Source organism: Oncorhynchus keta, unplaced genomic scaffold (assembly GCF_023373465.1).
Source record: "Oncorhynchus keta strain PuntledgeMale-10-30-2019 unplaced genomic scaffold, Oket_V2 Un_contig_4171_pilon_pilon, whole genome shotgun sequence".
In the NCBI taxonomy this organism is placed as follows: domain Eukaryota; kingdom Metazoa; phylum Chordata; class Actinopteri; order Salmoniformes; family Salmonidae; genus Oncorhynchus; species Oncorhynchus keta.
Genome location: NW_026287627.1, coordinates 340898 through 367575, shown reverse-complemented (window position 1 = coordinate 367575; position 26678 = coordinate 340898). Strand labels below are relative to the sequence as shown.

The window sequence follows — 26678 nt, the reverse complement described above, 5'->3', positions numbered from 1 at the left end:
ACCCCTGAGTCTAGGTTGGAGGGATGTAGAACTATGGTAGTTAAAGAGGGGGAGAGAAAGAAAGAGATTCAATGGATTTTGCCCAGTACACTTGCAAGGTTTACAAGAAGATCCAGCAGGACAAGGAGAGAGGAGATGAGGAAGGGGTAGCATGGTCCATTCGGGTTGGATGTACCAAAATAAGTGACCACAAAGGGCGATGTGGCTCAAGGGAACCGGGCAGGGATTTCACACAAGACCGCTGTTGTGTAGGGAGAGGGCGGCGGACATCTAGGTGATGCATGCGGGATCAGTGATGCACCAAGACGAGTGTGGTGGATTCCAGCAACCCGCCGCTGCAGAGAGCGAAGCCCGCTAGCTTACCGCCGGCCGAGATGGCGCATGGATAGCGAATCCCTTCATACTACAAAACATGACCAAGCGTTTATAACAAAACCGGCAGTTTGGGAGCTAAACTAAGGAATTCGATGCTTGCACTAGCAGGAAGAATACAAACCCGCATTTCCATTGAGACTCAGAGGCTTCTGGATGAGAAAGGATGCCATCTCCATAAAACCTATCATACATAGCTAACGGAGAGGGCCAGCTTGCGTTTTTTCCACCATACTAGATTGGTTTGAGTAGGCCGGTTGTGATTCGTGAACCACAAGCTGTAACGATGTTGGTGAGATGCCACCGGAGCAAGCTGTCGGTGTGGGCCGTTCTGTGTGTGCTCGTGTTATGCTGGCTCTACATTTTCCCAGTGTACAGACTCCGGAGCGACAAGGAGATAGTTGATGAAGTGCTGCGGCAGGGACAAGTATGGCAGAGGAACCAGACGGACATCGATCTGTTCAGGTGGGTTTTCACTCATCTCAAAACATTAGGCCTATGCGATTTGGCCCTCATAAATAATTCATAGCAATATTAACATTCTACAATATAGCAGAACATTATTACATGATTGTGTCCAAGAGCCTAACATCTCCTACAGTCTATTTATGCACATAACAAGACAATACATAGGCTAATTATAATAATAATGTTTATTAAATGGAAAAAGAGGAATGGAAATGATGAAAAGAAAATCTATCAGGATCCAGCTGAATCTCCAGGGCACAACAGTTGCGGTATGGTAGGCCCATTTGTTGTATCTAGTCGCATTCTGACGAGAATATGACGGGATTCGTAGGCTAATGCACTGAGGAAAGCAGATTAGGGAAATGCGCAGAACGTGGCACCTGCACGGAAAGGCACAGAGACGCGTTTTATGATGGTGCAAGAGGGAATTAGAATAATTGAATAGGATCTCTATGGTTCAGCACGTTTGGAGTTGAAAAGGTTGCCTCGCACCCGAAGCTGTGTGTGTGTCCATGGAAACGACAGAAATGCAACTGTACTGGTGGTGCTGAATCTAGGACAAAGTAACCATCAACAACCAGCCTTTTTCCATTTGCCATTTCCACACTTCCACGCTTCAAATTCGCCAGTTGACGCCCACAGTTGGACTGAAGATGACATGTTTTATCATATCTGCGAAGACTCCTAATGGGTTCCAAATGCATTTCCACTACTCAGGCTTCCCCACAGTAGGCCTACTGTCGATGCAGACAGGATTTATGAAGCATGTATGAATGTGTCATTGTATTAAAATAGCATGCATGACACTTGGACACTGTATCAATTGAGACAGTTGTCTCATGATCTGAATTATAGTTGACAGTGCCCACTCTGCAATGCGTGTTTATTTAATCAATAGAGAATGCTCAAATTACATGTGGCCCAGAGTCCCGGACTGGTAACTATAATTCAGATCAAGAGACCGTCTCAATTTATACACTGTCTTAGTGTCACTCAATGACAAATTCTCTTCTCATTTTGACTGTCTATTTATAGCTCAAGGTTAAAGGTTTCCCATATTTACCACAGATCTTGGTTCAGCTTACCCTCCCCAAATCCCAAACTCACACATAAGTGATGACACCCTAAATTGACATTAGATCAGTGTTGAGATACAACATCATCCTACTTCCTCTCTCATTACAGGAAGCTGCTTTCAGAGTGCTGTGACCCTAGGAGAATGTTTGCGGTGACCAAGCAGAATTCACCAATGGGGAAGGTCCTGTGGTACGATGGAGAGTTTTACCACTCACACACAGTCAACAATGAGACCTACTCTCTCTTTGTGCAGGTAGGCCTCTACTCTGGTCTTGGAGGCCAGCAGTGTACAGGCTTTTGTTCCAGCCCAAATCTAACACACCTAAAAACACAATAATATATTTGTGTGTGTTTGTATGTGTTTGTGTCTGTGATCACACTTGCATGGTCACTGATGGTAGTGTAGAGAATTTGTGGGTTGTCCATGTGTGGAATTGAACTCCAAACCCCCTGACCCCAATAAAAACACACCAACCATAGTCTGTGTTAATGGTCAACACTCTTTTAAGATTTTTAACAAGGGCAGGTTCTCTACAGTAACTTGCTTCACAATGATGGCCATACATATATGGGGCGGCAGCGTAGCCTAGTGTTGGACTAGTGTTGGACTAGTAACCGGAAGGTTGCAAGTTCAAACCCCCGAGCTGACAAGGTACAAATCTGTCGTTCTGCCCCTGAACAGGCAGTTAACCCACTGTTCCTAGGCTGTCATTGAAAATAAGAATTTGTTCTTAACTGACTTGCCTAGTTAAATAAAGGTAAAATAAATGTAACAACTTAATGAGTTTTTCACCACCTTCCCTTTCACCCAAGCTCAACGGTGAAATCCCCACGCTATCACCCTTTTCACAGGTCTCCAAGATAACATCATTGCAATCTCACTAAAACAATAAGTGTATATACACTGAGAAGTGAGTCTAACCTTTGCAACATACACTGTAAAACCATAAAACATGTGACACGTCCAGACACTGTCAGTGTTTAAAACCAATAGGCATTTAGATTTGCCAATAAATGTTCTCATCTTAAACACAGGCGTTTAGAATGCAACATTAAACATGACAGTCAGCTGTTTCCAGTTAGTGTCCAACCAGGAGAACACTAACGATTGTCGTTGGTGAAGAAGGTGAGGACCAAGGTGGTACGTGTTTTGAATTTTATTAAATATAACTGAACACTAGGTAACAAACGTCACAACCGAAACAGCTCCGTCAGGTGCAACACACACTAAACAGAAAATAACTACCCACAACCCATAGTGGGAAGACAGGCTGCCTAAGTATGGTTCTCAATCAGAGACAACAACAGACAGCTGTCCCTGATTGAGAACCATACCCGGCCAAAAACAAAGAAATACAAAAACATAGAAAAAAGAACATAGAACGCCCACCCTAGTCACACCCTGGCCTAACCAAAATAGAGAATAAAAAGCCTCTCTGTGGCAAGGGCGTGACAAACACCTATATCTGCTAAGTGTTCAGATTTGAACCACTAGAATTTACTTTCCCATCGTCCTGTTTGGAGTGCTTCTAGTACTTAGAAATTGATGTGACTTTCAATGCCTTTTATTCAGATCAGTGTTAGTAATGTCTGTCACCTTACCTACATTTCAGCACAACTGAAAAGGGCCCGGTTTCCTGATAGCGATGGCTAACGAGTGTTTTAACGATGCATCTTTCCTGCAACGGCCGAAGATGTAACATGCGTTTCCTAAAACACCACTCAGAGAGAACGGTCGCTAAGGGCGTCGTTGGAGCATGTGTCGATCGATACTGATAAGATCAAAATAAAGGGAGCGCTGCTCTCGGATCAGTTTCTCCATTCAAATCTTTCCTTAACATTATAATTTTTTCACAATACTGATGACAGATCAGCTCCTACAGAGATATATTCTAATGCTTACCCAATAACCCAACTAGGCCATAACTGAAGCCTGAGGAGAACTAGGCCATAACTGAAGGCTGAGGAGAACTAGGCCATAACTGAAGGCTGAGGAGAACTAGGCCATAACTGAAGACTGAGGAGAACTAGACCATAACTGAAGGCTGAGGAGAACTAGGCCATAACTGAAGACTGAGGAGAACTAGACCATAACTGAAGGCTGAGGAGAACTAGACCATAACTGAAGACTGAGGAGAACTAGGCCATAACTGAAGGCTGAGGAGAACTAGACCATAACTGAAGGCTGAGGAGAACTAGGCCATAACTGAAGGCTGAGGAGAACTAGTCCATAACTGAAGGCTGAGGAGAACTAGGCCATAACTGAAGGCTGAGGAGAACTAGGCCATAACTGAAGGCTGAGGAGAACTAGGCCATAACTGAAGACTGAGGAGAACTAGACCATAACTGAAGACTGAGGAGAACTAGGCCATAACTGAAGACTGAGGAGAACTAGGCCATAACTGAAGACTGAGGAGAACTAGACCATAACTGAAGGCTGAGGAGAACTAGGCCATAACTGAAGACTGAGGAGAACTAGGCCATAACTGAAGACTGAGGAGAACTACACCATAACTGAAGACTGAGGAGAACTAGGCCATAACTGAAGACTGAGGAGAACTAGACCATAACTGAAGACTGAGGAGAACTAGGCCATAACTGAAGGCTGAGGAGAACTAGGCCATAACTGAAGGCTGAGGAGAACTAGGCCATAACTGAAGACTGAGGAGAACTAGACCATAACTGAAGGCTGATGAGAACTACACCATAACTGAAGGCCTTATGACATGTATAGTATGTGGTCATAAAGGGTTTACTTTGAATTATTATTTATTTATATATTATATATTATTATTAGTTATTATATTTTATTTATTTATTTATTTACACTTTTTAATTGGGGATCCTAATGAATCAAATAAATCCTAATTAAAAGTAAACCCTTTATAACCACATACCATACATTTAATACATTTGGTATGAAAATCCTGGCTCATGGGCCGCATCAGACCTGCAAGTCACAATAAATACATTAAATAAATAACTCATCCTTGGGTCCAATCAAAACACAGCAAATAAAATGCATAATATAACATAATATACATAATACTACATAAAACTACATAACACTACATAATACTACATAATACTACATAACATTACATAATACTGCATCATCTCCTGCCTCTGCCTCACGCTTCAGAAACAGGAGATGGCTCCTGCCCTATAAGCCCTTCCTACATAATACAATACAAAATATATAAAAATGTCTGTGTCTCTTCACACTCCTCGTTGTTCCGTAAGGTGTTCTTTTAGATGTTTTTATGCTAGCTTGAGTTACCTGGGGTGGCAGAGAGTTCCATGTCGTCATGTCTATATTTAATACGGTGTTTCCCAGCCTCTGTACTGGACCTGGGGACTGGGAAAACCTCAGATTGCATGTATTGTGTTGTACCGATGAGTGTCCGAACTGTGTGACAACTGCTTGAACAGACAGTTTGCTACCGAGAAACACATCAACACCTCACACAAAGACCAATAGTGATGCAGTCAATCTCTCCTCAACTCTGAGCCAGGAGAGACTGACATGCATGTTGCTGACATTCACTCTCTGTGTACATCTAAGTGAGATACCTGCTGCTTTGTTCTGGACCAACTGCAATTGACTTATGTCCCTCTCCGCCGCACATGACCACATAACTGGGCAGTAGTCACAGCAGCAGGCCGTTTGCCTCTTGGTAGGCCGTCATTGTAAATAACAATTAGTTCTTACTTGACTTGACTAGTTCAATAAAGGTTCATTAAAAATAACTAACTAAATGAATCCAGATGTGACAGAACTAGGACCTGTCTGGTCCACTGAGATGTCCAGAAAGCACAACCACAGACTTCTTCTCATTTCAGCAACCATTGAGTCTATATGTTTTGACCATGACAGCTTGCTATCTAGGGTTACATCCAGCAGTTTAGTCTCCTCAACTTGCTCAATTGACACATTTTTTTCAAAAATGGATCTAGATGAGGTTTAGGGTTGAGTGAGTGATTTGTCCGAAAAGATACTGATCACCAGCCTATCGCTAGTTAACCCATTGTAAAACTGACTGGAGCTCTATGGGTGTCAATTATTTATTTTACTGTCATAGCCGACCTGTATACTGTTGAGTCATCAGTGTACATAGACACACAGGCCTTATTCAAGGTCATCAACCTAGTGTAACAGTAAACCAGTAAGGGGGAATGTCAATAGTCTGTGGTTTCCTCTCCTTGTCCCCTCTCCTTCAGTCTGCACTGGTCTGAAAAGAGTCCAGAGGTGAAAATGTGTTTAGTTGAAGGAGAGGAGACACGGTAGAGGAATCTATTTTAGATGATTGAGATACCCCCTAAATTACTCAGAAGGGTATAGGGAACTTAAAAATGCTTCATCCATCTAGAGACTAAAGAAGGGAACAGATTGTGCTGTTAGGAAATTATTTGTCATAGGTCACGAGCCCCGGGGAACATGGGAATATGACACCCTGAATGCAAGCTGTGGGATTCGAGATGGATGCCACTTCATCATGACAGAGAGGTCATAAAGGAGGATGTGAAAACCCTCATTGGAGATTGGATCAGATAACCGGAGATATTCAGTCCTCAAAATGTGGAGAAAACCACAGATGGGTTGTCAAATTGTGGCACTCATCAGATATATCCATTAGCCTGTATAGGCCTACATGTTTTCTGCCAGTGTGTGTGTGTGTGTGTGTGTGTGTGTGTGTGTGTGTGTGTGTGTGTGTGTGTGTGTGTGTGTGTGTGTGTGTGTGTGTGTGTGTGTGTGTGTGTGTGTGTGTGTGTGTGTGTGTGTGTGTGTGTGTGTGTGTGTGTGTGTGTGTGTGTTCTAAGCAGAACATTGAGAGTAATAATGAAATAAATGTTGGACTCTTCCTCTTTCATTTGTATCTGTCTCTGGTTACTAACAACAGACCATCCCTTGTTACTCAGAGCAGAACATGCAGTATGACCCCCCCCCCCCACCCCTGTTGCAGGTGTTAATGGTTTCAAGGAGAGATGGAAAAAGCTACTGTGAGTCCCAGCCCCCAGGACTGTTGATGCATGGCCTGCTCGCCCACTACTACCTAGCCCTGAGAAAACACTAGTGTGACAAGACAACTGTTGTTGTTATTCTAGGTAGGGACAATGTGTAGAGGGGGGTGTAGGTGTGTGTCTGTGTTAAGGCAAGTGTCTGGATGTGAGTGTGGTGTGTGTCTTGTGTGATTGTATGTGTGTGTGCTGTATTTTGAGTGGGAGAAGATGAGGAATAGAGAGAAAACAATTCCACTGCAGAGGGAGAGAGAAACGGCAGCATTTTAGTTACAAAACCAAAAAGACATTTCCAGAAAAACAACAATCTACAGCCTAGGATATTCATTCATTACACATATATGTACTGTACATTCATGTGACTCAATGCTACGCTCTTAGAGAAAAGGGTTCCAAAAGGGTTCTTCAGAAGTCCCCATAGGAGAACCCTTTTTGTTTCCAGGTAGAACCCTTTTGGGTTCCATGTTGAACCATCTGCGGAAAGGCTTCTACATGGATCCCAAAAAGAGTTCTACCTGGAACACAAAGGGTTCTACCCAAATGGAACCGAAAAGGGTTCTTCATAGGTTACTCCTATGGGGACAGACGAATAACCCTTTTAGGTTCTAGATATCACCTTTTTAAAAATAAAAGTGTAAAAGGGGCGTGTTTAGACAGTGTGTCAGAGATGGAGGAGGTGAAGTGTGTGTGTAATTTGTGCCATAAGGTCATGGTTAGTTATCTACACCAAGTCCACAGACAGAAGAGGAGAGGAAGTAGGGAATCAACTCAAACACAAAGTTCCTTAATACATATTGGGTTACAAATGTTACCATAGGCGACACTGAAGATATTTTGAATTCCTTCTACATTGTTTTCAGTTCCCGAAAAAAGGGATGAAGTCAGAGTTACTTGCGTTCTCTTTTGTTCCTCGCTCTATCCCTCTCTTGCTCCCACTCCTCTCATTTGCTCAGATATGCCATCTTTAAAAAAAAATCTCTCTCTTTGTCTCTCACACCCTAATGTTCTCCATCTCCCCTTCTCTTCCTCAACCCCCTCTCCCCCTCCTCTCTCTTTCTCTCTCTCTCTCTGTATCTCCCCCAACACACTCCTGATTGAGCTCTGCTGAACCTATTTGGGGTCATGGTGATCACTCATGTATCTTTTTCTCCATGGTTACCCACTGGACATGAACGTAATCTCAACGTTGTCACGTTCGTCGTATGAATCGGACCAAGGCACAGCGTCGTATGAATCGGACCAAGGCACAGCGTCGTATGAATCGGACCAAGGCACAGCGTCGTATGAATCGGACCAAGGCACAGCGTCGTATGAATCGGACCAAGGCACAGCGTCGTATGAATCGGACCAAGGCACAGCGTCGTATGAACCAAGGCACAGCGTCATATGAATCGACCAAGGCACAGCGTCGTATGAATCGGACCAAGGCACAGCGTCGTATGAATCGGACCAAGGCACAGCGTCGTATGAATCGGACCAAGGCACAGCGTCGTATGAATCGGACCAAGGCACAGCGTCGTATGAATCGGACCAAGGCACAGCGTCGTATGAATCGGACCAAGGCACAGCGTCGTATGAATCGGACCAAGGCACAGCGTCGTATGAATCGGACCAAGGCACAGCGTCGTATGAATCGGACCAAGGCACAGCGTCGTATGAATCAGACCAAGGCACAGCGTCGTATGAATCGGACCAAGGCACAGCGTCGTATGAATCGGACCAAGGCACAGCGTCGTATGCGTACATTCTTTATTATTAGAAGAATGAACACTGAACAAACTAACCAAAATAACAAAATGAAACGTGAAGCTATACAAATGAGTGCTGACAGGCAACTACACATAGACAAGAAAAACACCAAAGGGAAATGGCTACATAAATATGACCCCAATCAGAGACAATGATAAACAGCTGCCTCTGATTGGGAACCATATCAGGCCACCATAGACATACAAATCACCTAGACATACAAAAAAACCTAGACAATACAAAAAACCCTAGACAATACAAAAACTAGCGTACCCACCCTAGTCACACCCTGACCTAACCAAAATATAAAGAAAACAGAGATATCTCAGGTCAGGGCGTGACAAACGTCTAGTTTTGATATACATTTGGTTGAGATGTGAATTCAATGTGAAGTTAACAAACATGTCATTTGATTTAGGCTAAAAGTTGGTGGTACGGGGGGGTGGGGTCTCTGTTCGTTGTGGGTGATTGGGAGGAGTGTAAGGGGAGACTCAGGGGATGGGTGGGTGGGAGGGGGACTGGTAAGCAACCTCGGTTGCTCGGTGGGATGGAAAGGGGTGGGAGCCATGCTTTCTTCCGGTCGGGGAGAGGGGCTTTTATTGTGTGTGGGTGTGTGTCAGTCTCCCTACTAGTAAAGGTTGCCTTGACACCATCTAATGTACCTGTTTATGACTGAGGCATTGACGTTACAGCAATCCTCTTGACTTGACATGGAGAGAGAGGGATCCAGAGAGTGTGTGTGCGTGTCACTGTGCGCTGGCGTGTGTGTCCTGTGAGATCTGTGTGTTGTGTTTGCAGAGCATGTGAGTGAGTGTGTGTCAAGTGCGTGTTTGTGTACCCTATCCTCCCACGTCCTAACCACCAGTGGCTACTCACCCACACACACATTATACACAAGGACAGCTCTAGACAGCACTGTATAATCACTGCCTGACAAAAATAGAGCCTGAAGCAGGGAAGAGGAGGCACACACTCACATACTCACTCACACACACACACTCAAGTATTCATACACTATTTGCCTACTTTTTCCCTGTGCATGAATGTTATAAACACATAAACCCTCTCTGTTGAGCGATGTCTCTCTCTCTCTCTCTCTCTCTCTCTCTCTCTCTCTCTTTTGACATGGACACACACTTGGGTCGTCATGAGTAGGACTAACTTTTCTGTCTCAGGCGGAGCACTAATTGCAGGTCTGGGCATAGAGAGCGAGCCATGCCTGACCAGAACTGGCAGTGCCACCAAGCTCATGGACACAGCAAAACAGAGCCATTCTGACCACGCAGTGAAGCGTTGGCATCGCCGTCCATTGGAGGAATGTGTCATTTAGGAGTTGGCTGATTAATGGAGAAGCTTTGTTAGCTTTGATCACATAGAAAGGGCTTTTAGGCTTTTAGGCTATGATCACTTCTGCCCTGGTCAGTAGTGCTCATTATCTCTCATCCTCTCATTTCTTTGGTTAAAAATGTGTTGTTTTTTAAAGTATGGCCTGTTTTTGTTTTTTAAACGTCTTGGCCCGTGTGTTGGTCAGTGTTTTGGCCCGTGTGTTGGTCAGTGTTTTGGCCCGTGAGATGGGCCCGTGTGTTGGTCTGTGTTTTGGTCTGTGTTTTGGCCCGTGTGTTGGTCAGTGTTTTGGCCCGTGTGTTGGTCAGTGTTTTGGCCCGTGTGTTGGTCAGTGTGTTGGTCAGTGTTTTGGCCCGTGTGTTGGCCAGTGTGTTGGTCAGTGTGTTGGTCAGTGTGATGGCCCGTGTGTTGGTCAGTGTGTTGGTCAGTGTTTTGGCCCGTGTGTTGGTCAGTGTGTTGGTCAGTGTGTTGGCCCGTGTGTTGGCCCGTGTGTTGGCCAGTGTGTTGGTCTGTGTTTTGGTCAGTGTTTTGGTCAGTGTTTTGGCCCGTGTGTTGGCCAGTGTGTTGGTCTGTGTTTTGGCCCGTGTGTTGGCCCGTGTGTTGGTCAGTGTTTTGGCCCGTGTGTTGGTCAGTGTTTTGGCCCGTGTGTTGGTCAGTGTTTTGGCCCGTGTGTTGGCCAGTGTTTTGGCCCGTGTGTTGGTCAGTGTTTTGGTCAGTGTTTTGGCCCGTGTGTTGGTCAGTGTTTTGGCCCGTGTGTTGGTCAGTGTTTTGGCCCGTGTGTTGGTCAGTGTTTGGTCAGTGTTTTGGCCCGTGTGTTGGCCAGTGTTTTGGCCCGTGTGTTGGTCCGTGTTTTGGCCCGTGCGTTGGCCCGTGAGATGGCCCGTGTGTTGGTCTGTGTTTTGGCCAGTGTTTTGGCCCGTGCGTTGGCCCGTGAGATGGCCCGTGTGTTGGTCTGTGTTTTGGCCAGTGTTTTGGCCCGTGCGTTGGCCCGTGAGATGGCCCGTGTGGCCCGTGTGTTGGTCCGTGTTTTGGCCAGTGTTTTGGCCCGTGCGTTGGCCCGTGCGTTGGCCCATGAGATGGCCCGTGCGTTGGTCCGTGTTTTGGCCAGTGTTTTGGCCTTTGTTTTGGCCTGTGTTTTGGCTTGTGCTAGCTAGCCCTACTCTCATCTCATAATACTTCTCTCAGTGAGATATAATAAAAATATAACTAATGTTTGGATCACATGTGTTACAATGATATGGAGTGATATGTTCCCAGAACTGTGAGCTGGCCATTGTTCTCCTCTAGCTGGCTCAGCCCCTTTCATGGTTCACCAGACACCCTGGGGGGAACACGGAGGGGGGGGGTCTAGTCCTCCAAATAATGAGAGCATTTGTTTCTCTCAGGACTCTGTTCATCGCTGGCACCGGCTCAAGCAGGGCGCAGACTCACAGCAACAGGCCAAATGAATAGAAAGGATTTGCCTCAAGAGGCACCCATAGACACCCCATTCACTGGCCAGCACTGGCCATGCTTAGGCCCTTATGGTCGGCCTGTAATGGAGGTTGAGAAGAGAGTACCCAGCTATCCGTCTGGGAACCTTCCCAGGACTTTTAGTTCACATTCCTAGTACGGTCTAAATGTATAAAGTGCATTTGTTTATTTACTTTACATGCATCCAAATTTAACTCATCACAAGAACTGGTCAAAATATTATAGCAATGGAAAATAAGTGAATGTCCTCTGTCCACTCAATGTTTGCTGTCCGTCTGTAGCAAACCGTGAGCAGACATTTATTGCTTTATACTTTTTTAGGAAAGTAGTCAACATTTACAGTACATTCGGAATCTATTCAGACCCCTTGACTTTTTCATTCACAATAAATCCATGATTTATTTTAGACAGGTCTAAAGAAGCATTAAATGAAGAAAATGTAGACTATTTCAGATGAACAGAATAGCATATTCTGAGTTGTCCTCATGTTAGGTCCTGATCTGGATATGCCATATGGCTGTGGGCTACACTAGTTCATTTAGTTCATCAGACAAGATTTGCTTAAAATTCCATTATTTTATATTATTTTATAGTATGAAGAATACAATTGAACAAAGCTGAATAAAGTAGAAAGGATATTTTCTCCCAACGATTTGAGTGTTGCACATGCGGCTATTCTGTGTTGAGTGGTTAACATAGAAATAGGTCCTCCTATATGCTTCGTTTAGAGTTATTCATGGAACTTGTTCTACAAACGTTGGGCTATATGTTTTCATTTATTAATACATTGTAAGGCTGGATGCGACATGAAAGGCATGTTTTTTGCTCAGGCTGCACACACTTTATCAGTTTCTCTTTCACAATTTGACAAGCACTTGATAATGCCTCAAATTTCACAGCGGCATCCCCTTTGTGTGGTCACAAATGTGTCATAATGCACCCTAAAAAAAGTCCATGCCTTTTGTGGCCAGTGGCTGCTGTGCTCTTGGCACGGGGTGCTGCGTTGTGCCCTTCCCCCTTAGTGCTGCGTTGTGCCCCTTCCCCTGAGTGCTGCGTTGTGCCCCTTCCCCTGAGTGCTGCGTTGTGCCCCTTCCCCTGAGTGCTGCGTTGTGCCCCTTCCCCTGAGTGCTGCGTTGTGCCCTTCCCCTGAGTGCTGCGTTGTGCCCTTCCCCCTTAGTGCTGCGTTGTGCCCTTCCCCCTGAGTGCTGCGTTGTGCCCTTCCCCCTTAGTGCTGCGCTGTTGTGCCCTTCCCCCTTAGTGCTGCGTTGTGCCCTTCCCCCTGAGTGCTGCGTTGTGCCCTTCCCCCTGAGTGCTGCGTTGTGCCCTTCCCCCTGAGTGCTGCGTTGTGCCCTTCCCCCTGAGTGCTGCGTTGTGCCCTTCCCCCTGAGTGCTGCGTTGTGCCCCTTTCCCCCTGAGTGCTGCGTTGTGCCCTTCCCCCTGAGTGCTGCGTTGTGCCCTTCCCCCTGAGTGCTGCGTTGTGCCCTTCCCCCTTAGTGCTGCGTTGTGCCCTTCCCCCTGAGTGCTGCGTTGTGCCCTTCCCCCTGAGTGCTGCGTTGTGCCCTTCCCCCTGAGTGCTGCGTTGTGCCCTTCCCCCTGAGTGCTGCGTTGTGCCCTTCCCCCTGAGTGCTGCGTTGTGCCCTTCCCCCTGAGTGCTGCGTTGTGCCCTTCCCCCTGAGTGCTGCGTTGTGCCCTTCCCCCTGCGTTGTGCCCTTCCCACTGAGTGCTGCCCCTTCCCCCTGGTGCTGCGTTGTGCCCTTCCCCCTGAGTGCTGCGTTGTGCCCTTCCCCCTGAGTGCTGCGTTGTGCCCTTCCCCCTGAGTGCTGCGTTGTGCCCTTCCCCCTGAGTGCTGCGTTGTGCCCTTCCCCCTGAGTGCTGCGTTGTGCCCTTCCCCCTGAGTGCTGCGTTGTGCCCTTCCCCCTGAGTGCTGCGTTGTGCCCTTCCCCTGAGTGCTGCGTTGTGCCCCCCCTTCCCCCCCCCTGAGTGCTGCGTTGTGCCCTTCCCCCTGAGTGCTGCGTTGTGCCCTTCCCCCTGAGTGCTGCGTTGTGCCCTTCCCCCTGAGTGCTGCGTTGTGCCCTTCCCCCTGAGTGCTGCGTTGTGCCCTTCCCCCTGAGTGCTGCGTTGTGCCCTTCCCCCTGAGTGCTGCGTTGTGCCCTTCCCCCTGAGTGCTGTGCGCTCCAAAGCACCTCTCACGCACATTGCTCTCTATCACGTGATCGAGTGTTTCTCACAGGTTACAAGTGAAGACAGAAATATCTGGGACGCAATTGCCCGAGTCCTTATCCAATTCCGAGATCCATATTGAAGATATTGGAAGAACTGTTCACATTTACTTTCTGCCAACAAGATGAGTAGGCCTAACGAACAGAAAAATTATTAGCCTATGTCAATAGTTATATTATCCCTCATAGTACAAAAGTTGACCTATTCTGTGTGAGAAATAAATATTCCAAACATAGTCTGGGACAGTTGTGGGATGCGATACATCCCAAATTAATACAACCACTAGCATAAAAAAAACTTTTTCACGCAATGTGGTTGACACAACAGATCAGAACGTTTAGCTTTAAATGTTGATAAACTATTAGGCTATTTCTTCACATTATAAGCACAGCTTAATCGCACATGGTAGTAGGATATAAGCATAAAAGTTCCATTAGCTGAAAACACCATTATCAAACGTTCCCCTCAAATGTGATAAATGCATGTAATTCTTTTATTATAAAGGTGTCATTTTATGGTGAAGATTATCTTCCCCAAACTTCAAACTCACTCGCTGCTTATGTATGCCAGTTAGGCTCTACACCCCTTGCAAACAGGTTAATGTGCTTAATTTTAAGAAGTTATTTGGCCACTTTAGTTGTGATACTCACATATAGGCCCAAGAGCTAGGCTACATGAGGTGTGCAACTATGATCACTTTTTTTAACAAAAAGTAAAAAATGTTTCTTATGCTGAGCATCATTCACAAGTGATAATATATCATTCACAAGTGATAGGCTAATATTGTCACCCATCAGACTATTCTTGATTTAATCTTGTCTTTACATATACTAAATAATATGTGTGAAATGTATTTTGATTTAGAATGGACCATGCACCTGTCTCCAAACAGGGGCAGCGGGGAGAATACATATCATCTATACACTTAAAAACATCTTAGGGCTGCAATCCCATTAACGGGATGATATGCCAGCAGCCAGTGAAAGTGCAGGGCGCCAAATTCAAAACAACAGAAATCTCATAATTAAATTATCCAAACGCTAGTGCAGGTCGAGCATTACTTCGGACAAAATCTTCAAAAAGTTATATTACAGGTCGAAGACACACTTCAAACTAAGTATAGAATCAATCATTAGGATGTTTTTATCATAAATCTTCAATAAAGTTCCAACCGGAGAATTCCTTGTGTTTAGGAGAGCAACGGAATGCAGGTTGATGTCATGTGGAATGCGCATGACCAGGAAATGGCTCTCTGCCAATAACCTGACTCATTCAGCTCTTATTCAGTCCCACAACACAGTAGAAGCCTCATTAAAGTTTCTAAAGACGGTTGACATCTAGTGGAAGCCCTAGGAAGTACAACTTCATTCATGTCCCACTGTGAATTCAATAGGGCCTGGGCTGAAAATCGACCAACTTCAGATTTCTCACTTCCTGTTTGGATTTCTTCTCAGGTTTTTGCCTGCCATATGAGTTCTGTTATACTCACAGACATCATTCAAACAGTTTTAGAAACTTCAGAGTGTTTTCTATCCAATACTAATAATAATATGCATATATTGGCAACTGAGACTGAGGAGCAGGTCGTTTACTCTGGGCACCTCTGGTCACCTTTCATCCAAGCTACTCAATACTGCCCCTGCAGCCATAAGAAGTTAAATAATAAATGGAGTAACTTTTCCCATGGTTCATTTTCATGCCAGCAAGGTAGGCTATAGTCCTGCAGCCAGGTAGGCTATACACATTTTTTTGGTACATTTTAACCCCCTTTTTCGCAATGTCCCATCGCTGCAACTCCCATATGGACTTGGAAGAGGCGAAGGTCGAGAGCCATGCGTGCTCCGAAACATGACCCTGCCAAGCAGCACTGCTTCTTGACACACTGCTCACTTAAACCGAAAGCCAACTGTACAACTGGCGACCGAAGTCAACGTGCATGCGCCCTGCCCGCCACAAGGAGTTGCAAGAGTGCGATGGGACAATTACATCCCAGCCTGCCAAACTCTCCCCTAACGATGCTGGGCCAGCTGCGACACAGCCCGGGATTGAACACGGGTCTGTAGTGATGCCTCAAGCACTGTGATGCAGTGCCTTAGACCTCTGCGCCACTCGGGAGGCTTCCTGTTGTAGAGAGAAGCAATGTGCTTAATATTAGGAAAGTTGAGTAATAAATATAGTAGGCCTAGCCTACAGAAAGCTGATGGGATCCTCCTCTTTTTAATAGAGGCCATCACTCTGTTTTCTCACGCAATTGCATAGCCGAAAGAAATGTTGCGCAACATGAGCTCATGGACTTTTTATTTAACCTTTATTTAACTAGGCACGTCAGTTAAGAACAAATTCTTATTTACAATGACGGACTCTCATTAAGTGTTTGATTCGATTTTCGATTACATTTGATGTCAGAGTGATTAGAGGGACAATAGAGTGCTGAGTACCAGGCAGTTAGTAAGTTTGGTAGGCTAATAATGACCATCAGCAGCATCAAAGCTTGGCGAGGCCTAATTACCATGACTAAACGGTCACGTGGAATTTGACTGCCTTCATGACTCGTGACTGCCGGCGTGATGGTAATATGGTCGTTGCAACAGCCCTATCTATCCCTCTCACCTCATTTGACTTGTCGTTACCGTTGTCTTTGAATGTTCACAAACGTTTCAGGCCAGTCCACTTCAGGATGTGTGTGTGTACGTGTGTATGTTTACCCACTTCATGACACTCACTTCCCTCTTGTTTACCAGGAGACACCTCTTCAGCGTCCCCTCAAAAAGTGTTCGGTGGTGGGCAATGGAGGGGTCCTGAAGCACAGTGGCTGTGGGAAGGACATTGACCAGGCTGACTTTGTCATGCGGTAAGAGAGGGGATGTTCGCTCCAGTGCCCGTCCAAATATGATTTGGCCGTCCTGCGCTCGCCGGGGCCAGAAAGAGCAGCCAAAGAACATCAGCCATCAGAATTAATGAGAACAGGTGTCATATCTGAGAGAGAGAGAGAGAGAGAGAGAGAGAGAGAGAGTGTCATAAGAAGTGCCTGGGTTTTGAAGGGGGCAGATGAAGTCAAGTAGTGAATCATTTTGGCTCTGGAGCCTTGAGGACTAACAACAGAGGGTCTGATTTAGTTGATTAGACTAGTTCTACCTTGGATCACTGTTGACCCCCCCATCTCAGGCACGCCTGGCTGGCTTAAACCAGGCTTAAACCAGGCTTAAACCAGGCTTGAACATGGGAAAGGCAAGACTGAAATAATAACTTTGGAGCTCCAACTCCATCCAAAGCCTATAGGCTCACTGGCTGCCTGACTGGAAGTTTGCACTAGAGAAATGTTGTGTTCATTCAATGCAGATAAAAAAAGGCTAAACTATTTTCTAAGTTATCATTTTGTTATAACTTTAGTATCACAATGTGTTAACATTAAATGGCTAAGAAAAGGCGAGACAAAAAGCTAAAAGCTAGTTCCATTCTGAAAGCAAAACATGAATAACCACTATCTGCAATCCTGACCAAGTTGTCAAACAGTGAATGATTTATGACCACTGTAAAGTCACTATCAGTATATTAATGCACATGTGTACTTGTGTTTTTCGTATCTAGGTGCAACCTTCCACCACTGTCTAGGGAGTATGTTGAGGATGTGGGGACCAGAACCAACCTGGTGACAGCCAACCCCAGCATCATTGAGAAGAGGTACACTCCTTTCCTTTCAAAACTGCTGTTGACTGTGAAATGTATGGGTGTGTGGGACAGCATCCAAGTCTTCTCCTTTTCAGTCCTCTCTCTCTTTCTCTCCATCCTTTCTCTCTACTACTCTGTTTCCCATTCTCTCCCCGCCCTATCTCTCTCTCACTCTCTTATTCTCTCCTGCTATCTCTCCTCTCCAGTTCTCTCTCTCTCTCTTTCCCTCTCTTTCTCTCCTACTATCTCTCCTCTCCAGCTCTCTCTCTCTCTCCCTCTCTTATTCTCTCCTGCGATCTCTCCCTCTCTTATTCTCTCCTGCGGTCTCTCCCTCTCTTATTCTCTCCTGCGATCTCCCTCTCCAGTTCTCTCTCTCTCTTTCCCTCTCTCTTTCTCTCCTACTATCTCTCCTCTCCAGCTCTCTCTCTCCCTCTCTTATTCTCTCCTGCGATCTCTCCCTCTCCAGTTCTCTCTCTCTCTCTTTGCCTCTCTCTTTCTCTCCTACTATCTCTCCTCTCCAGCTCTCTCTCTCCCTCTCATATTCTCTCCTGCGATCTCTCCCTCTCTTCTCTTTCTCTACTGCTTTCTCTCCTACCAAGGCCTCTGTCTTCTCTCCCTCCCTATATTCTCTCCCTCTCCCTTTCTTTCTCCCTCTCATGATGTCTACTGTCAGTTCCAGATGTTAGGTCCTAAGAGCTTTGTCTGTTGTCTTGTCCTAGCAGCAGCTTCCCTCCTCCAGACTGGTGTTTTCGAGAGGATCCATGATCCAGAGCCAAAACGTGTGTGTGTGTGTGTGTGGTCTTGTTCTTCTATCGTTGTGGGGACCTGAAATCCCCAAATGGTCCCCACAAGGATAGTACAACAAGGAATATTCTCCCTTATGGGGACTATTTTAAGCTTAGGGGTTAAGTTTAGGGTTAGGGTAACAATTTGGGTTTTATTTTTTTATTTTTTATTTCACCTTTATTTAACCAGGTAGGCTAGTTGAGAACAAGTTCTCATTTGCAACTGCGACCTGGCCAAGATAAAGCATAGCAGTGTGAACAGACAACACAGAGTTACACATGGAGTAAACAATTAACAAGTCAATAACACAGTAAAAAAAAGGGGAGTCTATATACAATGTGTGCAAAAGGCATGAGGAGGTAGGCGAATAATTACAATTTTGCAGATTAACACTGGAGTGATAAATGATCAGATGGGCATGTGCAGGTAGAGATACTGGTGTGCAAAAGAGCAGATAAGTAAATAAATAAAAACTGTGGGGATGAGGTAGGTGAAAATGGGTGGGCTATTTACCAATAGACTATGTACAGCTGCAGCGATCGGTTAGCTGCTCAGATAGCTGATGTTTGAAGTTGGTGAGGGAGATAAAAGTCTCCAACTTCAGCGATTTTTGCAATTCGTTCCAGTCACAGGCAGCAGAGTACTGGAACGAAAGGCGGCGAATGAGGTGTTGGCTTTAGGGATGATCAGTGAGATACACCTGCTGGAGCGCGTGCTACGGATGGGTGTTGCCATCGTGACCAGTGAACTGAGATAAGGCGGAGCTTTACCTAGCATGGCCTTGTAGATGACCTGGAGCCAGTGGGTCTGGCGACGAATATGTAGCGAGGGCCAGCCGACTAGAGCATACAAGTCGCAGTGGTGGGTGGTATAAGGTGCTTTAGTGACAAAACGGATGGCACTGTGATAAACTGCATCCAGTTTGCTGAGTAGAGTGTTGGAAGCAATTTTGTAGATGACATCGCAGAAGTCGAGGATCGGTAGGATAGTCAGTTTTACTAGGGTAAGCTTGGCAGCGTGAGTGAAGAAGGCTTTGTTGCGGAATAGAAAGCGAACTCTTGATTTGATTTTCGATTGGAGATGTTTGATATGAGTCTGGAAGGAGAGTTTGCAGTCTATCCAGACACCTAGGTACTTATAGATGTCCACATATTCAAGGTCGGAACCATCCAGGGTGGTGATGCTAGTCGGGCATGCGGGTGCAGGCAGCGATCGGTTGAAAAGCATGCATTTGGTTTTACTAGCGTTTAAGAGCAGTTGGAGGCCACGGAAGGAGTGCTGTATGGCATTGAAGCTCGTTTGGAGGTTAGATAGCACAGTGTCCAATGACGGGCCGAAAGTATATAGAATGGTGTCGTCTGCGTGGAGGTGGATCAGGGAATCGCCCGCAGCAAGAGCAACATCATTGATATATACAGAGAAAAGAGTCGGCCCGAGAATTGAAACCTGTGGCACCCCCATAGAGACTGCCAGAGGACCGGACAGCATGCCCTCCGATTTGACACACTGAACTCTGTCTGCAAAGTAATTGGTGAACCAGGCAAGGCAGTCATCCGAAAAACCGAGGCTACTGAGTCTGCCGATAAGAATATGGTGATTGACAGAGTCGAAAGCCTTGGCAAGGTCGATGAAGACGGCTGCACAGTACTGTCTTTTATCGATGGCGGTTATGATATCGTTTATTACCTTGAGGGTAAGAATTGGGGTTATGGTTAAGGGTTAGCTTTAGGTTTTTTGAATGGACATACATTTTAGGTCCCCACAAGGAGAGAAGAACACGTTTGTGTGTGTGTGTGTGTGTGTGTGTGTGTGTGTGTGTGTGTGTGTGTGTGTGTGTGTGTGTGTGTGTGTGTGTGTGTGTGTGTGTGTGTGTGTGTGTGTGTGTGTGTGTGTGTGTGTGTGTGTGTGTGTGTGTGTGTGTGTGTTTGAACAGAGCCTCTTTGTGTGTGTTTAGAATGCTACTCTGTGCTGCTGAAATGTGTTCCCGTTTACAGCAATGCGTTTCCTCTCAGTGTGTTTCTGAACCACGTTGTTGCCAACACACCCCCTGCTGCTTCCCATCATCTCATCTCTGTGCATTTAAAGTCTCGTGACATTATCATTGGATGTTGGCACAACCTCACTCCTGTCCTCAAGACATTTTTTTTCTATTTTGAAGCTCAATCACGGTGAGGGCAGGTAGGCTGTACTGTATATTGTTTACATTTGGGTTGATTGGAAATGCAATGCAGTACAATTGAATCCCCGCCTCCACAAGTAACTACACCGACACCTATAAACCGGCTAGATTATGTACAACACATACGGTATGACATATCCAGAGAGCACATATCCATAATACCATAGTCCAGAAATACCCATGGAATGAGGACTCCAATTCTATCTGAACTCTATAGATACTTCCAGAACCCATTTCACATGACATCCACAGTAGATTTAGCCTGGAATGCATGACCAGATCAAATAGCTTTACCAAAACAATCACCCTCTGTGACCATAATGTGTGTGTGTGTGTGTGTGTGTGTGTGTGTGTGTGTGTGTGTGTGTGTGTGTGTGTGTGTGTGTGTGTGTGTGTGTGTGTGTGTGTGTGTGTGTGTGTGTGTGTGTGTGTGTGTGTGTGTGTGTGTGTGTGTGTGTGTGTGTGTGTGTGTGTGTGTGTGTGTGTGTGTGTGTGCATCCACGTGGCTCTACTGGCATAGAGTTTAGAATTCCAAAGGCAACATTAGCATGGATAAACAGCAAGTGGTAGTTACCGTAGAAATATAATGACTACAACAGGGAAAGCCCCCTCTGACCATAGCAATGCAAATGTCGCTCCACCATTTCCTGGTGGCAAAATGTTCTAATATGCAAATGTTCTAATAGTTTGCCTAATTTCAGTTTGTGACAAAACAAGTCATTGTGTAGAGAATCATTGTACCATCTAAACCACTGTGAAATAAATATAATTTTAATTACCAAAAATATTGTATTTTCAGCTGTTTGAAGCTGATGCACTAAACCAAAAGACCCAAAAACTAAACTTAAGAATGGAAAGTATAGAAATAGGGCACATAGAGCTGGTCTTCCGCTTCTTAGAATTGCTTTCAATGAGAATTACAGATCTATAACACATTTCTATGTGAATTTGATCAGGTCTACCAAAAACGTACATATTGTAGCTTTAGCTGTCCACTCATGGGTACACCAATGTGACCTCCGGTCCACTGTCATGGAACGTTGACTGGGGCTGTCCATTCTATAGGTTCTATTTCTATGGTACTCACACATTCTCATCTCTATCTCTCTCTCTCCCTACTCAGGTTCCAGAACCTTCTTTGGTCGCGGAAAAGCTTTGTGGAGAGCATGAAGGCCTACGGCTCCAGCTACATTTACATGCCAGCCTTCTCCATGAAGCCGGGCACCGACCCCTCCCTGCGGGCACACTACGCCCTTGCCGACACCTCGTCCAACCTCACCATGCTGTTTGCCAACCCCGAGTTTCTCAGGACCGTGGGAAAGTTCTGGAAGGGTCGCGGAGTGCATGCCAAGCGCCTGTCCACAGGCCTCTTCCTGGTCAGCCTGGCGCTGGGGCTGTGTGAGGAGGTGACGGCCTACGGCTTCTGGCCATTCAGCGTTGGGCTTGACGAGCAGCCCGTCAGCCACCACTACTACGATAACGTGCTGCCGTTCAGCGGGTTCCACGCCATGCCTGAGGAGTTTGTCCAGCTCTGGCAGTTGCACAAGAGCGGCACACTGCGTATGAGGGTGGGACACTGCCCACCTCGGGAAGGGGCTATATAAGACTCAAGGGACCCTCCCCTAATAAATCTTCCCTTCCTTTCGCTTATAACCCTCCAGCCCCCTGCGATTGTCCCAAGCAAACCACCTGCAAACCACCCCCTTTTCTCCACCATTAGCATGAGAATGTAACCCATGGTTACCCACCCAGCCGAGAAAGCCCACACACACCCTCTCTCTCTATCCTGCCCTCCATCCACTCTCACTATGTGTGTGTTTGTGTGCGTGTGTGTTTGTGTGTGTGTGTGTGCATGAGTGCAGAGAGGAGGTCTACTAACGGTCTCAGCTGGGGCTGGAGGATTCTTTGTGTTTTGACTACTCAATGTGACATAGGGAGCAGCTGGGCCCAATGCCCCCACTGAGTCTTTGTTCAACAGAGACAGAAGGAACAATCCTAACCAAGAGGTTTTCATAGAAGTCTTAAGAGAACAGACTGAAAGACTTGAAACACAGAAGGAAAAAGGAGAGGAGAAACCAAGATGTCCTGGTACCAAGGTGTCATGGTACTAGGCTATGAGTGGCCTGGTACCTAGATGTCCTGGTACTAGGCTATGAGTGGCCTGGTACCAAGGTGTCCTGGTACTAGGCTATGAGTGGCCTGGTACCAAGGTGTCCTGGTACTAGGCTATGAGTGGCCTGGTACCAAGGTGTCCTGGTACTAGGCTATGAGTGTCCTGGTACCAAGGTGTCCTGGTACTAGGCTATGAGTGGCCTGGTACCTAGATGTCCTGGTACTAGGCTATGAGTGTCCTGGTACCTAGATGTCCTGGTACTAGGCTATGAGTGTCCTGGTACCTAGATGTCCTGGTACTAGGCTATGAGTGGCCTGGTACCTAGATGTCCTGGTACTAGGCTATGAGTGTCCTGGTACCAAGGTGTCCTGGTACTAGGCTATGAGTGTCCTGGTACCAAGGTGTCCTGGTACTAGGCTATGAGTGGCCTGGTACCTAGATGTCCTGGTACTAGGCTATGAGTGTCCTGGTACCTAGATGTCCTGGTACTAGGCTATGAGTGTCCTGGTACCAAGGTGTCCTGGTACTAGGCTATGAGTGGCCTGGTACCTAGATGTCCTGGTACTAGGCTATGAGTGTCCTGGTACCAAGGTGTCCTGGTACTAGGCTATGAGTGTCCTGGTACCAAGGTGTCCTGGTACTAGGCTATGAGTGTCCTGGTACTAGGCTTGTATGAGAGCAGACTAAAAGGGAGAATGAAAGAGGTCTTGGTACCTTGCTCGTTCGAAGGAGTTTGTTATTTTTTGTCTTGAACAAAAACCCTTCGTGGACATCTTAAGCAACCAATCAGCATTGAGGTTCAAAGTAGGATCCAATAGAAAAGGAGAGTGAAGCACGATATCGAGCTCCTAGAATGTTCCATTTTACAGCCAAGCTGAACAGATCCCTGTTCACTAAAAGGGAAGCCAAGAACATTGCAGTGTTTGATATATCCGTATGTTAATTTATATTTGTTAATTATGACTTTAATTATACATGTTTTTCATTTTATATAGGTTGATGTTCTACGTTGATTTAGTAATGTTACGATTGAGAGCTGAGTATGTATTTAAATCTTTTCACAAAAATCCACTGCAGAGAAAAAGATGTGAGCTTTACAAATCATGACCTCATCTGTGTGTGTTCATCGAGAGGTTGTGGCCTGGAAGGTTCACCCCCCGTTCACGTTTCCAGTGCTTATTGGTATGGTCCACTTACAAACACACTCCATTGACAAGCTACCATGACAAGCTGTCATCTTGACTGAGTGATGACAACACTACAAGTTTCTGTTCAGGTGCCGGACACCTGCTCACATTGAACTTGAACATTCATACTCTTCTTCATCACCATCGTCATCGTCCTCGCCATCATCAGTGTGCGTCTGAATGTCAGGTCAGTGACCTGAACTTTGCTGTCCTGCATTTATTTCTAGGTGTTTTTTTTTCTGTCATTCATAACAGGGTTGGGATCAATTCCATTTAAACTCGGTCAATTCAGGAAGTAAACTGATATTCCAATTGAAATGGAATTGACTCCAACCCTGATCCGTATACACATACAAGGGAATGAACATAGGATGTGTAGTAGGTGCTAGTTCTTCTGTCCTGTCATCATCACCAAACAGTTGAGACCGTGGAAGAGGGCTGGCCCTTTAGGTTTTACATGGACTCCTGTCTTGAATGTTGGTATGATACGTTTAAACGTTGTTACTGTCATTGATACTTTGGTTGTGCAAATGTGACCAGTACCATATCATGTCATGGGCCAATCTAGGTCCGCATGGGTCATGCACGGAGTCTAGCACCAACACTGAAACAACATTTAAACAACGTTTGGACTAACCTACAGGTACAGAACAGATCATGTGAATTATGAGGTTTCTTCAAACCCATATCTACTGTATAATGAAAGGTTTTTGTGCCTTCAGAATTGACCAAGGCAAAGGGAAATGCTAGACATTACTGTATGCTATCTTTAGAATGACATGTTCCCTTGAAGCTGATTTCCACAATCACAATGTGACACTGCGATGTCATAGAATAATATAGTGCTACAGTAGAGAGGAGCATGTAGGGAGGTGGTAATACAGTAGGATGAATTATTTTAGCCATTTGAATGTTTGAAGTATTTCAAGTGTGCATCTGAAATGGCACCCTAATCCCTATGTAGTGTATTATTTGTGACCATAACCCATAGGGTGCACTACATCAGGAATAGGGTACCATTTCTGACGGTGCCAAGTCAAAATGACCCCCTTGACCTCTATATGTAAAACATTTGACTAAGAAAACAAGTCCAGAGTCTTAGATTGAGCTGGTTGTTGTTGGACCAAGTCAGTTAATGATAAACCAAACCTGTTTAAAGTATTTTCATTGCCAGTCTTGATGAAAACTTGTGCTCTCTTCCAACCAGGAATTGAACTGTTGATCATTTTTAAAAACGAATGTGATTAAATTGATGACACGTATTTGCACCTTCGGGCCCACTTTATTCAGATAGTCTGGATAGTCCATCTGTAGATGGTCTTACTTACTATCAACAAACTATCTGTGGAGAAGCAACTGATTGCTAAGGTTAGGGTAAAGGTTAGGGTAAGGCTTAGTAGATAGTTAGTTGACATGTTATCCAAATAAAGTGTTCTCACCGTCTGGTTCCTCTGCCCAGTATTGTGAATGAGAAATATTTTACTTGGTCATTTTCAGTAAGCATGACTGTGACTCTGTATGTGTTTTGCGGTTCTGACTTTCAAAGTCATTCTGTCCATTATTTTGTGAAGCGCCATATTGGGTTGATTATGCCCAAAAATAAACAGCGCAAATTGTACCTCAATATCGGTTTTGCTGGCAATCCCTTTTAGCCTTAGTATGGGTACCAGTCATTTGCCAAAGGACAGAAGTGGCAAGGAGTGGAATTTTAGCTAACAATACTGGTACACAGTCTACTCTGGGGTTGAATTGTGACGTAATGCAAACACAATGTGACGTTCTCAGCTACACAGTGTGTGAGTGAATCCTACTTACTGTGTCATGAATAAGATGACATCTAGTTAACGAGGGCTTCTGCACGGTGGTACTTTGAATCTTTCCTACGTATATTTAGATGTGTTTTTAGTGTATGCCATTACCAGGTTCATTTGGACAATAGATATAAATGTGTTTTCTTTGCTTTGCCTTGAATTTGTTTTGGAAAAAATACTTTGGAAAGGAAAAAAGCAGTGAGGTTTTTACATGATTAAACTGTTAATGTGTATTCAAACCTTGTGTCAATCACCTTACGTCAGCTCAATGCTGTTTTTGGCGAGAGTACCCTGCCTGAGCATGTTCCAATACAGGAAGTCAAAATGAAGGACTGAGATGTGTTTTTCGTGCCACCTGGACTATGCCAAGAAATGCATTGCATCCAAATAAGAGGTCAACACTGGTATCCAATAAAGAAAGTCATAATATCGAATCACTACCACTCTTGTGTTTTGTTTTCAATCTTCTTTGTTCTCAAATGATTCCATTGTCTTTTAATTCAATGGGGCTATAGTCCCCTTCACTTACAGATGGGCAACATCTGTTATTGTAGCTAATGGGCATTACATTTAATTGATTGATGAAACACAGATGGGACCCATTAACCCATTGTGGCTCAGAAAGCCTATTGTAGTATATAGCCTTGTACAAACCATCCTGATCTCGTGAGCTTACTACAAGGATAGAAAAACAGAATGGAAACTCGCAAGATCAAGATGGTTCGTACGAGGATAATTGTGATTGGGCCTGCTGTTCAACTCAAGGCAAGGGAGAAGGGCGTGTACAACTACTAACCTATTTTGCAAAGGATATTTTCATTTGCCTTGTCATTGCGGGATATGTGTAATTCTATGTAACTGAATTACCCTGAGACTCTGACGTTTCACTTTAGAATGTAGTATGCCAAACAAAAAACATGGATTTCAAAGTTTAACAAACCAACTCTGCACAATGATGACTTTGAACAATTCACACAGAACATTAAAAAAATATTATTCTGTTACCAAACATTTCTTCCAGTAGATGTGTTTTGTCAAATTCTCAGTGGAAATTGTAAAAACTAGTCCTTGTACATAGAGTTGTATGGTTTGTTAAACTTTGAAATCAATATGTTTTGTTTGTTATACATTTTAAAGTGAAAAATCTGAGTCTCAGCGTAATATGGAATTATTGCCCATTACTTGTCACCAGCTGGCTCTCTCTCTGTTTA

At 45.1% G+C, this 26678-nt stretch overlaps 1 protein-coding gene across 50 annotated transcripts; it reads left to right on the top strand.

The window, feature by feature from the left end:
- Nucleotides 1–23: 23 nt before the first annotated feature.
- On the top strand, nucleotides 24–25901 carry st8sia1 (ST8 alpha-N-acetyl-neuraminide alpha-2,8-sialyltransferase 1). 50 transcript variants are annotated; one of them, XR_008118055.1, is made up of 7 exons: nucleotides 24–837; nucleotides 2026–2170; nucleotides 16464–16573; nucleotides 17311–17403; nucleotides 21480–22452; nucleotides 22605–22642; nucleotides 22757–25901. XR_008118055.1 is itself a non-coding variant. In XM_035758657.2 (5 exons), exons 1-5 carry the CDS (start codon nucleotides 659–661, stop codon nucleotides 21958–21960), a joined length of 1008 nt encoding a protein of 335 aa, XP_035614550.1. In that variant the 5' UTR covers nucleotides 24–658; the 3' UTR covers nucleotides 21961–25901. The 50 variants fall into 50 exon arrangements, 1 of the variants encoding a protein (XP_035614550.1); XR_008118049.1 differs by having other exon boundaries at nucleotides 22719–25901; XR_008118047.1 differs by having other exon boundaries at nucleotides 22681–25901.
- Nucleotides 25902–26678: the final 777 nt, after the last annotated feature.